Source organism: Felis catus, chromosome D1 (genome assembly GCF_018350175.1).
Source record: "Felis catus isolate Fca126 chromosome D1, F.catus_Fca126_mat1.0, whole genome shotgun sequence".
Classification (NCBI taxonomy): domain Eukaryota; kingdom Metazoa; phylum Chordata; class Mammalia; order Carnivora; family Felidae; genus Felis; species Felis catus.
Window position 1 is genome coordinate 88,897,286 of NC_058377.1, and position 13,942 is coordinate 88,911,227.

Genomic DNA, 13,942 nt, shown 5'->3' on the forward strand with positions numbered 1-13,942 from the left:
GCTGAGGGCTCAGAGTCTGGAGCCTGTTTCCGATTCTGTGTCTCCCTCTCTCTCTGCCCCTCCCCTGTTCATGCTCTGTCTCTCTCTGTCCCAAAAATAAATAAACGTTGAAAAAAAAAATTAAAAAAAAAAAAAACGGTAACTTCAATTTTTTGGACCTGCTCTATGCCAAAACGTATGTTAAGCTAAATAGATGCATTGTTACACGGTGTACTTTAATTTTCACAATAATAATATACAACATTAAATGAGCAACTTAAGCTCTGAGAGGTTGAGTAAATTGTCCAAGGTTACATAACAAATATGATATTGCATCCAAAGTAATAAGTTAAACGAGCCAGACAAGTGCAAAGACCCTATTGCAAACTGGTGGATGGGGTTGGACCACGAAAAGAGAAGGATTTAGCGGGTTTGGAGAGGGTACAATGGAGCTGGAGGGTGACTTTCTAACAAGACCATCTATCAAGATCACTCAGGTACCCTTATCTATAGAGCTTTTTGGGAATATACCTGGTCAATGTCACCCCTTTGTGAAGTCCTTTTTTATTTACTACTCCTCAGCCAGTTCATTACAAAAATGCATCGGAGGGTGACTAGACTTTCTTTAAAGTGGACTTACATGTTAGATTTTTACTGCTTACTTAGATTCTCCTCCACATTTAGGCACATGGGAGAATCACCCTCTCTCAGCTCGCTTACAATTAGATGGGGTCACGTGACTAGTTTTAGCCAATGGGGTGTAAGCAGAAACGGCATGAATTATTTCTGAGCCAAAGCATTTAGTCACTGGTAAGAGATCCTTTACTGTTCTGTTTCCCTGATGCAGCCATTCTGTTAAAATGCAGGTGCCATAAAATCAAACCATGCAGAATCACTGAGCTACCGCATGGAAGACAGCCGCTTTGAAGAATTGCCTGGACCTACAGTAGACTTAGCATGACAAGAAGTCACTTGGGCGATCGCCTTAATCCACTGAGATTTTAGTGATGTGGTCACTGCAGCATAACCTGGGATGTAACCGGACTAATGCAACTTAATATTCCATCCTTCTCAGAGATGGTAAATATTGATCACGAGTGTTACCATTGCCTCATCTATTCTATATATTCTTAAGCCATCACTGAACTCTTCCCCACTGAGCTGTAAGGCTTCTGAATCTTTCTCATCACAGTGACCTAAGCAGTCACTACCAGTTCACCAGAGCCGGAGAGTCAAGGAAAACCCACCCAAATCCTTCTGAAATCAGCACAAAATCCTGACTTCCTACTGTGGCCTGCAAGGCCACCTAAGAGCTAAAGCTGACGCTCCTTCACTTTCTCGCTTGCTCACTCAGCTCCAGCCCCACTGGCCTTTTCTGTTCTTCAAACATACCAAGAATATTCTCATCTCAAACCTTTACATTTGCTCTGCCTTCTTTTTCGGAAGTGCTTCTCTAATGTTTTATACGGCTCAAATGTTGCCTCTTCAGACAGACTTTCCCTTCTACCTTATTACCCTGCACCCTCCCCCAATGTCCTCAGTAATAACAAAACACTGGTGTCTCTCTCTCTCTCTCTCTCTCTCTCTCTCTCTCTTTTCTGCTGTATTCCCAGTAATTAGAGTAGTACTTGATGCAAACAAGTGATTGGCCAACCCTGATCTAGACCATAATCATTTTGGGGAGAGAGGGTGGGTCTAGTTCCCCTTTGGTTTTTCCTTGGTGCTGAATCCATGTAATACGTACTGGAGATGTCCATTAAATTCCTGGCTGATGGTTAGAAGACTTTCATTTCCCTTCCTATCATGGTGGGCTCATGTCTATGCCCTTTTGTCCTCCCTCTGCCACTCACACACTCTCCTTCCCCTTCCCTCACCACAACCTCCCCCAATTAAGTACAAGTTTCTTTCTCACCCACACAACGTCTTCTACAGTCACAGTCCACTGTGGCTGAGAAACAGTACCCAGCAATAAAACGGGTTTTGGCCTGGCCTCACATCCAAGTTCACTACCTATAACCTTTTCTGCAGGAGTTAACACCGAGACCCATCCAGACTTGGCTAGAGTGTTAGGCCTGTGCATTGGAGCCCAGAAGTTTTACCCGCTGGGTGTTTTGAAGAGAAGCAGTTGTTACCATTTGTCAGCTGAAGGGTTTTGCTTTTGAAATAGTCTATGAGGCGTGTTCAGGCAGAAAGGAGAGTTCTGGAGAAGGCCTGGGAAGGCCTGCCACTCATTTGGAGTGCCATACAACTGTGGGCAAACCATCAGGGATGTCTGGTTTCAGTAACAGTGCAGGAGAAATCATGGCATTCTTTGGGTATAATTGGATGCTAAGGGGGAGGGTTTGTAGGTGAGGTTAAGTAGTGAAAAAACATGGAATGCAGAATCACAGGACCTGAGATTAGAGCCAGAAGTCCTGAGTAAGAATGAGCCGTCTCTACCCTCCACCTTAGCAACCTTCCCTCCACCACCCCTACTCTAACAACAGTTTCTAAAGGCATCTTCCGTCTAAAAAGACATTTATTGGAATAAAACTCAGTGAAAACGAATTCAAACTCCAATTGGCTTAGCATTGTTGCTAGATCCAGAATCAGAAAGGGGTCGAGATTTTCTGTCCCTGCATCTTGTAATGGCAAGAAAGATCTCCCTCAAGTAACATGAAGAGGCTTGGGACAAGTCACCCAACCTTTCCAAGCCTCAGTTACCTCATCTGTAAAGGAGGAGTGAACTTTTCATAGGGTTGTTGCGGTAATTAAATAACTTTGGCATACGTACTAAGTGCTGGTGGTAGTGACCATGGTGGTAATTGTGGTGATGATGGCGGGGGTTCTGGCGGTGGTGGTGATGGCAGCAGTGACAATGGCATTGGTGGTGGTGATAATGGCATTGGTGGCATTGGTGGCGATAGCAGCAGCAGTGGAGTGATGAGAATGAATTATGACAGAACTAAGAATGTTTAAATTGTGCTCAGCACACAGTAGTCACATAGTGAAGGAACAAAGGGAACAATTTTCAGGCAACCCAGGGACATTAGTCACCGTTTATACGCCAACTATGAATACGGCCAGCACGAATCATGCTTAGATGTTCATCAATGCCATTCCCTTCCAGCCTTCCAGTAGACGTTTAGCTACCAATTCGTATGAAACGGAAAGAAAATGAATAAAGATTTTAGGTGCTCTATGAACTTAAAAGGAATACAATTGCATTTCTCTTAAATAATAATAACGTATACAGTAGAGACTCTTCTCTCACTTCAGTCTCTCACTTCCCCTCAGCTAGTCTTCCGCATAAAGCCACACACCATTAATTCAAATTTCACCTTCAAAAATTCACATTTCTAAATTACCATTGAACTGTGGGCTTTGACCTATCGGCATACTGTTTTAACTTTCAAAGCTCTGCATCACAGCTGCAACTGACATGGACGTATCCGGAATCAAGAGGCATCCGGTCCCCTTGGCATTTCTAGGGCGCGCTGGCCACACTGGCTATTTTATTTACCGTCCTTTGAAAGCCTTAGTAATGCTAAAAGCTCAGCACTGTAATCATACTTGGTTAGCTCGAGACTAATTAGTCATCCGATGCCATTTATTTGTCATGAAGATTGCTTTCCAAATTACCAGTTTATTTAGCCTTCACTAATAATTATTTCACAAGGGCTTTTTCACCACTGTTCATTTGCATGTGTAGAATTTACTCATTGAGAATGAACTAAAGATGGGTTTTTTGTTTTTTTTTTTTTTTAGTTAAAGTTGAACTGGAATGGTGTTTGATTTACTCTGCCAGATCGCTCCTTCTGTGGTAAGCAGCCCCATGTAGGAATTCAATGTTGTCCCTTTAAAAGCGTCTGGTGGCCTGCTGTGTTTATAATCCTCAAATCCCATGATTCAGTCCCACCTCCCTGCCTTGCTCCACACACTCCTGCTCACATTTGGTTTAGATTTGACTTTTTCTTTGCTTAGGAAGAACAAGATTTTTTACTAGTCAGAAGCCAGCAGGCCCCCCAAATTCAAGAAAAATAAACATACGAATCCTAGTCTGCTAGAGTGAACCACGCTCAAGTTCCACCAGGTCTGAAAACGGTCACCCAGATCGGACGCCGTGGCTTGCATTTGTCTAGAAAGCGTCAGCTTGTCCAAATGCTGCTATCTATTGGCTCCTGTAATTCCCAAAGTCACCCTGTAAAGTGTCTCAGGAGGAAAAAGAACAAGCCATTCTTTATTGGGAAAGGTATATATGTCAGAGACAGGGAATAGTCAGGAACTGAGAGTCTCGTAATGACAGCGTCTAAGACAGACATGGCCCTGTCCTCAGGTAGCTTAGCGGTTGGTGGATAGCTGAGCCCTACCAGGAGGCCGGCCCCCCAGTAAAGAGTCCTGACGCCTTCTTTCACTTACTATTCACAACAAACTGTGAGAAAGAACTTATGAACCTCATGTGGTAGATGAAATAACCCAAACTCCCAGAGGTTAAGTGACCCAAGTGAACTCACCGGGCTGATAAGGGGGTGAGCCACTGCTCAGACCTGGGCTTCCTCGGTCCAAGGCTGCCAGTCTTGTCCTAGCCCCTGACCTAGTAGTGTAACCTCATGTTAAGTCAGATCAGTTCAAGCTCTCTCTTCCAGTTTCCCACATCCCCTGGTTTCACTTAGAAAGGTAATTGGTGCAACACACAACAGATACTGAACATCTAAAATCAGTAACTTTAAGGACCTAAGCGTTATACGGTCTCAAAAAAGAGCATGGGAATGTCTTTGTGAGAGCATGGTATGGCCAGTGTAGGGGGGAGGGGGCGGGGGGCGGGGAGTGTGGGGTGGAAAGACGGTGAGAGGGTTAGCGCAAAGAGGTGATCCAGGAATTCCCAAAGGTTGGTCCTGACTCAGCGAATTGTCAGGTCAGTTTGAAATGACTCACTTGTGGCATGGGGCAAACAACCTCAGTCGGTCCCTCACTAAACTGTCGGGAAGCAGGCAGGCAAAATATTTCCTCCTGGAAGAATTTGCATGGCCCCCTAACCTTTGTGAGGTACCTTCCCACTCGGTGCTTCATCTGCCGATTGTTACAACTTGCACATATGCAGCAGGGAACCAGGCTTCGTCGGAGATGGCCTCGTTGAGTGGTTTTTATATAACTTTTTCAAAGTAAAACCCTTTGTGGAAATGAAGCCTCCCACAGTCCTCTAAGGTTATCAAACTGATAAGCTTGGAACTTTTGCGCTTGGAATGGGGTCAGGGTGGGGGGAGGCACAGCCCCCGCTTAAGCCTTTGCTTTGATCTCTGTGGCTGTCTCTGAGGGTCTCCAGGAACCTGCAAGTTCTATGAAACTCGGTAAGACAATGTAAACACATCGTTGCAGTGAATACCATCCCATTTCACTCCCCTCTTGCAACAAGGCCCTGGAAGTAATGGGAGATCTGCGAGGTCACTCCTGGGCCAGTGCCCTTTCCAGGGAACTCACTAGGCCTGGCTTCTCAGGTGATTAAAGTCTGAAGATCTTCTTGGGGGGGCGGGGAGCAGCCTGTCCCCATGTGTTTCAGGAAGGCGGTGCCTCTTGGGGACAGACAACTCTGCCACTACGGGCAGCATTTTTCAGAGCGCCTGCTTTTCCCATAGGGGTCAGAGGCACCGTTCTCTTTCCAGCTGGCACCCCCCCCCCCCGCCCTCCCCCGCCCCCCTCCCCCCTGAATCTTGAAACTGGCCCCTGGTGGCTGGGGAGCAGGTCCCTGAGAATGCAGGAGGAGCAGCCTACACTCAAGCAGGCTCTCCCCAACTGGAACCGTTACACTGAACTGGAAAGCCTTTGTTATTGGCTGCGTGTTTGTCTCCCCCAAATTCATATTTTGGACTCTTAACCCCCAGTGTGATGGTATTTGGGGGTGGGGACTTTGGGAGGTAATTAGGTCAGGAGGGTGGAGCCCTTATGAAAGGGATTAGTGCCTTGGTAAGAAGGACCCACCAGCAAGCTTGGTCCCTCCCCCACCCCATCTCAGTCTCCGTCTCTGTTTCTCTCTCCCTCTCCCTGCCTCTCTCCCTCTCTTCTCCTCCCTCCCTCTCCCTCTCCTTTCCTCCCTCTCCTTCTCTCTCCCTCCCTATCTGTCTGCCTCCTTCTCTGTCTCTGTCTCTCTCCCCCCCCCGCTTCATGTAAGGATAGAAGACAGCCCTCTGCAAACCCAGAAGACTGTTCTCAGCAGAACCCAGCCATGCTGGCGCCCTGATGTGGGACTTCCCAGCCTCCTGAACTGTGACAAATAAATCTCTGCTGCGTAAGCCATCCAGCCTGTGATGCTCAGTTCTGGCAGCCCAAGCTGACCAAGACGGTGGTGATAGCCACACAATTCTGTGAATGTGCTGAGGGCCACTGCATGGCTGCAATGGTAAATGTTAGGACATGTGTATTTTAGCACAATAATAATAACAACAACAATAACAGCAGCAAGAACAACAATGATAATGAAAGTTCTATGGCTCACTATTTCCTAGGGGTCAAGTTCAAACTTCCTGGCGTAGTCTATGACCTGAGCTGGCGGGGGGGGGGGGGGTCCTGTTTACCTCTCTGGCCTCCCTTCTTGCTGTCCTCCCTCGATATCTTCATCTAATCGAACATGCAAGCCGCTCTATGACATTGCCTGAGCAAGTCATGTGCTTTCACTTTTCCCTGCTTAGTCACAATTTTGCTTTTAGTCATGATAGCAAACACATTTACGGAGCTTACTATGTGCATATATATATACATATAGTGCTTAATATATGCAGGACTTTTGAGTCGTTTACTGCTCACCAATCCTACGGAAAGGACACTGACATTAACCCCATGTTAGATGTGAGAAAAACCGAGGCCTAGAGGCTAATTTACTTGCTTAAGGTTGCACAATGCAATGTACGAGGCCAGGCGTCCTGGTTCCTAAATCCTTGCAATTAATTACTACAGAGTTACGCTGTTGCTGGATGTCTTGTGCCCTTGCCCTTTCTTCTGAAGAATCCCTCCTCCTCCTTCAAGACCTCAAATATCACCTCCCTTGGGAAGGCCCCCTGGTCTGGTGTTGCCCAGGAAAGGGTGCAGTGCTCTGCGGGCTCTCTTCTCTCAGATGGATATAGCAAGACGGCTATCCATAGCGATCTTCTGCCGTGGATATTGTCACACATATTTCACAGCATCTTATTGTGTGGTGACAGCCGGCTTGTGAGTCTGATTCCCCGCCAGAGTGTGAGGCCCCTGAAGACAGATAGGGCAGATCCCTTCCATCTTGATACTCTTGAGCGCTCGCTACGTGCTTGATGAATAAGGAAAGTTGCATGCACTTTCTCTCAATCTTTCAATTTCTTTCAATAAGTAACAAAATCAAAAGGGAATTCCTTTGGCTCGGGAATGCTAGCCTGGCGAGAATTCAGTCCCACGGTCCCTGACAGCCATTACCATTTTCTATGTACCCCACCAGGCGAGAAGCCCATTCAGATACACTTTCAGTGGGCCACATTAACAATAAACACTGCTTTTGCTTTTCAACTGTCAAATCACTGGATGTTACAGGTAGGTATGAGATTATAATGCAAAGTATGATTTTTCTTTGTTTTTAATTTTTTAAATGTTTTATTTATTTTTGACACAGAGAGAGAGATAGAGCATGAGTGGGGGAGGGGCAGAGAAAGAGAGGGAGACACAGAATCCGAAGCAGGCTCCAGGCTCTGAGCTGTCAGCGCAGAGCCCGACGCGGGGCTTGAACCCACGAACTGTGAGATCGTGACCTGAGCCGAAGTCGGATGCTCAACCAACTGAGCCACCCAGGCGCCCCTCAAAGTATGATTTTTCTAACTCGAAATCCCTCCGGGGACCATCTTCCTCCCCTTTCTGAGATGTACTGGGGAGGACAGATAGGGGCAAGTGGATTAATGTTTGCTTAGCTAGGGGTACAAATAGGAGCAAGAGAGAGTGGGTGGATATTTGGTGGATGAGAGGGTGGATAAAATGGCGAATGGAGAGGTGGATGATGGGCACTGGATAGATACACTGAAGAACAAATGTGGCTGGCTGGCTGGAGAGGAGGACAGTATACAGATGGATGGATGTAGGGTTATGAAGAGGTGTGGAAAAGTGTATGGGAAGGTGGAGGAGAAGTTGTATGGGAGGGTCGTTGGAAGAATAAGTGGGAGATGGATGGCTAGAAGAAAGGATGTGTCGTTGGACAAGTGGATGGAAGGGGGTGGGAAAGATGCAACAGCCCTGTAGGATGTGAGCAAAGATGGGTAGAAGATGGATGGGCAGGTGGAACGATGTTTGCGAGGATGAATGAATACAGGTGACTGGATGGATGAATGAGTGGATGGGTCCAGGTGCCAGCCTGGGACTGGAAGATGACACATGGGTTGGAGGCGGGAAACAGCAGCCCCCTGGCTGGCCATCCTTAGCTTTCTCTGAGCCGCCCTGGTAAGAAGGAAAACTCCACTTCGCTTCTCTTTCAGGGGAACAAGAGTGCGCTCGTCCTCTTCCCCTGGGAAGAATCACAAGCTCCCCACCCCTCCTTGCCACCTTGAGCTGGGGAGCGCCACTACCCAGCGCCGGGAGGGACCTCGCCACCATCCCATCTCCCGTCCCAGAATATCCAGCCGCCGGTGAAATCCGAGAGATCACTCTCCAGCCCCATTCACAGAGAAACCTAGCGGAGAGGAGGGGTCGGAGGCTCAACCCAACCGGGCTAAGGTTTCAGGACGGGCCATCCCCTGGCCCGTCCAGAGGCCGCCCTTCCAGCGGGCCGGGAGAGGAAACCGGTGCGTCCCGGGGCTCACGGGCACCCCCGGGGCCCCCGCGGCGCCCGTTAAGGCCGCCCGCGTTTACGGTCTCTGCGCGGCTCCCGGCGCGGGGCGGGGGCGGAAGGGCCAGCGCAGGGGAGGGCTGCTGCGTCTTTAAACCTCTGCGGGCTGCTTAGTCACAGCCCCCTCGCTTGGGTGTGTCCTGCCCTCGCTCCCTCCCTCCCTCTTAGGTCACTCTTTCAGCCCTTGAATAAAAACTGCACCCAACTTCCCAGGCGCCCTCATTGCCCAGCCGGACCCCAGCCCCCGATAGGCTCGGGCCGCCCAGCTCGCCCCGTGCTCCGCCGGCCCCCGCCCAGCGCACCGGACCCCACCCCCGGCGCCCCGCGCTCGCCCCCTCGGTTCGCTCTCACCATGGACAAGTTTTGGTGGCGCCTAGCCTGGGGACTGTGCCTCTCGCAGTTGAGCCTGGCGCAGATCGGTGAGTGCCTCGGGGGCAGCGGGAGGGAGTGGCCCCGGCGGCCGGGACGGACCCTGCAGCCACCTGGCTGAGTGGGCCCCCGGGGACCGGAGGCCAGCGGGCGGCCAGCGGCGTGGACTTGGTGAAGGAGAGCGGGGCGAGGATTTGCGCTAAGCTCTCGGAGTGTGGGTTGGTGCGAAGCACCGTTTTGTTGAAAGGAAAAGAGAAAGAGCGAAGAAAGTTGGCCGGGCCGGCTGCCGGCGCGCAGTTTTGGGTGAGGTCGCGGGTGCCGGAGGAGCACAAGGCAGAAAGTAACTGTACTCCAGGGTGCGCGCCGCCGGTGTCTGGACCAACGGGCTCCTGTGCCCAAGGGCGCTGGAAGCCTGGCTGAGCTGTCCCCGGCATGGCAGAGCTAGGCGGGGCAGGGGCCGGGGCTACTGACCAGGTGGCCACAGAGGTGTTGGTGTGAGAGCTGGTGGCAATGAGCCTTCCAGAAAGGGGTGCCGGCGCCCTGCGGCTCCCCACCCCGCCTGGGTTCCAAAGCTCTTACAGTTGGCTCCAGTCACTGACTAGCGCTTGTGGGAACTTGAACCAGCTCTGTGAGGTTCTGGGTTTCCACGAGGTGCCAGCCTGGGGCAGGGAGTGTGAGGTGGAAAAGCAATGACTGAACCAGCTACTCAAACCTCCTGCTCCTGCCAATCAGTTAGGGGAAATCCAGACAGTAAGGTGGCTCATATTCCCAGCCTGGCAGCCTCAGAGCAGGGAGGGGGGTGGGGGGGTGGGGAAGCCTGGGCATCAGGGTCGTGTTCGGGACCCTGGACCTGGGGCTGCCGATACCCCCATCCAAACAGGGGTTGTATCTTTCAGTGGCTGTGGAGTGGGTGTCGGCCTGTGAGGTAGTCTGGTGAGACCGAACTCCAAGCGTTCCTTCCCTTTGTCTATATATGTACAGATAATTACATGGCTGATTTGCTTATTGCTAGCAAAATTAATTCTTCTTTTAAGAAGTGCCAGCTGGGTCATTAAGACAGCTCAGCCTATGGTTAATTCTGCTCGGCAAGTATTTATTAAACCCAGCTCTGGGGGGTACCAAGAAAGTAAAGATACAGTCTTACCTGGATCCTGCAGACTGGGAATAAGTGGGGATCAAAGATTCAGATTCCTGAAACACAAAGAATAATAATGATAATAGTCATAATAATAGAAGAAATGACAGCACCAGCCAGCATTTTACCGCACGCTTTCACTGTGCCGGGCACTGTGCTCAATGTTTACAAGTGTCGCCTTATTTTGCCCTCACGGTGGCCCAGCGAGAAGCGTCCTGTTACTAGCCCGGCTTCAGGAGGGAAACAAACCGAGACTCAGAGAGGTTAAGTAACTTGCCAGTTCTCACACAGCCAGAAGGATTGGTGCGCATGTGAACCCAGGCCCATTAGTCTGTGTTTAGTGGGAGTACGTTAGACTGTATGTATGGCACGGGCATACTTGGAAAGAGTCTGGGGATGGAGGGTTGAGGTGGACCCGAGGCCGTCGGAGGCTTCCAAGGCGACCTGAGCTCCAACAAGTCGCTGAAAGGCAAAAACACTTGGGACGCCAGAGAAGAGAAAACGTGGAGTGCAGGAAGAGCCCTGGCCTTCTCTGAGACCTCCAGGGAACTTTATTTGTACATTACCTTCTGGTGATGTCTTCTGCTTTGTTTCTGAGGATTCTGACTCTTGACTCCTTCCAACCTGCCTCCCTGATTCTTCTTAAGGGTCGCATCCCCAAATATTTGACACCATCCTGACCCAGAGACCAGAGGGTTCACTCCTGCCCCACGTTTTCATGCTCCTTTTGGGAAGCGTCCTTTGGAGGAAGCACAAAAAAGTGCCAGTGGCAGTAACTGCCTGGGCCTTGGCTTTCATGTGCTTGTAACGTTGTTTGGAAGGAACTGAGACTTGGAAGGGAGATGCGACTTCACAGCAGCTTGGCTGAGCAGGCAGAGAGGGGAAGGAGGCAGAAGAGGGGGAGGAGAGGCAGTGCTTTTGCCCCAGGATCCCAGTTGGGGGTGGGGGACCTCCAGAAGACAATGAGGAAACTTTGGAAAGGAGCAAGGCTTTGGGGAGGAAGAAAGGGTCCATCCTTCATATCCGGAAGCAAAAAGTAGAGAAATGGCCGGATGAACTTAAGCAACACTGGACAAGAAATTAAGTTGGAGGACACTGTGAATTAGGTGTCACATGCAGGAAGTAGAAAGCGGCCCTGGGTAGAGGACAAGTGGGATGAGCCCTCCCACGTCTGGTGTCTCTTTTCCCCTGTGGGCCAGAGGTCACTGCTGGGGAATTGCGCCCCCGGTGTTGAGAAAGAGGGGTACATCAGAGAGCTCTTGGGGGTGACAAGTGCCCTTCTGCTCCCTGGGAGTATTAGAGACCCCTCTTCCTGGGAGTTAGGGCTTTGGCTGTGTTTTCCCAGGTGGAGAAGCAAGAAATCCATCACTACTGAGGTTAGCATCAATTAATTCAGTTATTCCCCAGATACACATTGGACATCTCATTTCCTGCCAAGGTGCCGTGCCAAGTAGGTGTGTGTGAGGCTGGCGGCCAGTAAGAAATGGTTCCATTTTCTTCCAAATTGCCCCACGCAGAAGCAGCATGGGCAGCATGAAATTCTTAAGTTATGACAGATCCCCTTCCATTCATTCAACAAGTATTTCTTGACTCATTGTCATAGACTCACCAATGGGGACTCCAAGGACCATTTAGAAAAACCCTTCTTTTTCCCATGGAGGAAGCAGACCCTGAATAGGAGGGAGGAGTGACTTTCTCTCTCGCGGCAGACTGAGGGGTGGACATCTTCCATCCACGGGGCTCTGAAATACCCCCATCACCAAGGACTCCACCTCTGGCCCCGGGGTGAGCCTAACACTGGTTTCACACCCTAAATGCTACCTTCCACATTCACTACAATTTTTTATTTTCCTCTATAATATACACGGTTTGAGCTTAAGATAAAGAATAATGGTATATATTTCTTACCACAAAACAAAAGTGCTTCTCGAGGAAGAGGCTCTGTACTGTCCTAGGGCCTCTAGGGCCTCCTTGGAGGATGGCTAAATCCCTCAGAGGTAAGAGCACCCCTGTTGTAAAAGCCTGACGCTCCTATTGCAAAGTAGGGTTCTAAGTCCCAGGAAATGCATTTACTGAGCACTGGCTTTGTGCTAGGCATTCTGCCAGGAGGTTTGAATAGATTATTCTATGGAAGCCTCATGACGTGCTAAATATGTTTAGTTAACCCCATTTTCTAGATCAAGAAACTGAGACTCAGGGAGGTGTTATGACTTGCCCAAGGACACACAGCTAGTAAATGGTGGAGCTGGGATTTCCCATTGTCTAACACCACCTCCCCCCCCCCCCCCCCCCGCCGTGTTGGACTCCAATGCTAACGCCCCTTTGATTCACTGCTTTGGAAATTGCGTGCATATGTCGTTCCCATATCCTCCCCATCCCTTGTGACCAGCTAACGTGAAGCCTGGTGTGAATGGCTTTCTCGCTCCGCCTGGCAGGCTGTGGACTCCCGGCTGCTCTACCCTGCCCTACCCTGGACTGTCTCTCCCTAGGCTTGGCCACAGCTGTCAAGAGATGCCAACCTAGTTATTTGTTACTAAAATAAGTCAATTCCCTTATCAGCGTCCAGCTGCCCTTCTAGACATGCTCTCATTTGCAGGCTTGGAAAAAAGGGAGAGGCTGTTCCTTGTCTAAGAGACAAGTTAGGGCAATGTCCTCTGCCTGAAAATGAAGAAAGAGGGCCTGCCTGCGGAAGCCCTCACCCCAACTCTGCCAGCATTTTGGATGCGTTGACCCAGAAAGCCCCTCCTCACATGCTCACTGGAAACCTTCAGTGTTTGTTTAGCAGACTGTACGTGCCCCAGAGAGGGAAAGTCTTGAGGACCCGGGTGGCAGGCTGACATGGGTTTCTACAAAAGTCAAGGATCTTGAACTGAAAGGCAGAGTGGAGCAGTCTCCCAGGTGGGATTTGAGATCAGTCTGCAGTGTCCAGGCTGATGGTTCCAAGCTGGGGTTCCCTGACAGAGTGGAGGTGGGCTGGTGCTGTATCTCCCCATCACTAGGTCCTGGCTGGGGCTGGGCTGGGGCTGGGGCTGGGCTGGGGCTGGGGCTGGGGCTGGCCTGGGGCTGGGCTGGGGTTGGGGCTGTGCTGAGGCTGAGGGCTGGGCTGGGGCTGAGGCTGGGCTGGGGCTGGGGCTGGGGTTGGGGCTAGGGCTGGGGCTGAGGCTGGTCTGGGGCTGGGGCTAGGGCTGGGGCTGGGGCTGGGCTGTGCTGGGGCTGAGTCTGGGGCTGGGCTGGGTCTGGGCTGGGGTTGGGGCTGTGCCGAGGCTGAGGGCTGGGCTGGGGCTGAGGCTGAGCTGGGGCTGGGGCTGGGGCTGGGGCTGAGGCTGGTCTGGGGCTGGGGCTAGGGCTGGGGCTGAGGCTGGTCTGGGGCTGGGGCTAGGGCTGGGGCTGGGGCTGGGCTGTGCTGGGGCTGAGTCTGGGGCTGGGCTGGGTCTGGGCTGGGGTTGGGGCTGTGCTGAGGCTGAGGGCTGGGCTGAGGCTGAGGCTGGGCTGGGGCTGGGGCTCAGCTAGGTCTGAGCTGTGTTTCCCCAGCACCTCTGTTCAGCCAACTCCACCCAGATTCTAAAAAGGAAGTGACTCTTGTGAAAGAAGAGATGAAGCAGGTGGCAGATGCTGACAGACAAAGCATGTTTCTCAAAGGGGATCTTTTTTGC

At 50.8% G+C, this 13,942-nt stretch overlaps 1 protein-coding gene and 2 long non-coding RNA genes across 20 annotated transcripts in view; 2 read left to right on the plus strand and 1 right to left on the minus strand.

Moving 5' to 3' along the window:
* The window catches only part of LOC109492093, a 28,653-nt gene extending 17,203 nt beyond the window's left edge, over window positions 1-11,450 (minus strand). For both annotated transcript variants that reach the window (XR_006586525.1, XR_006586524.1), the window contains exons 1-2: window positions 10,856-11,450; window positions 10,299-10,345 (exon numbers count right to left, since the gene is read on the minus strand). This is a non-coding gene — a long non-coding RNA (uncharacterized LOC109492093). The remainder of the gene's footprint in view (window positions 1-10,298; window positions 10,346-10,855) is intronic.
* On the plus strand, window positions 3,732-6,249 carry LOC109492094. The gene is made up of 2 exons (XR_002145830.3): window positions 3,732-3,781; window positions 6,130-6,249. It is a non-coding gene; the product is annotated as an uncharacterized LOC109492094 (long non-coding RNA).
* Window positions 8,938-13,942, plus strand: part of CD44 (CD44 molecule) — a 91,437-nt gene continuing 86,432 nt past the window's right edge. For 3 of the 17 annotated variants that reach the window (XM_019812263.3, XM_019812268.3, XM_019812266.3), the window contains exon 1: window positions 8,941-9,204. In XM_019812263.3, the coding sequence (XP_019667822.3) occupies window positions 9,138-9,204 (67 nt within the window). In that variant the 5' untranslated portion in view covers window positions 8,941-9,137. Of the gene's footprint in view, window positions 9,205-13,942 lie in introns of all 17 variants that reach the window. The other 14 variants (XM_019812261.3, XM_019812264.3, XM_019812269.3 and 11 more) reach the window with 11 other exon arrangements.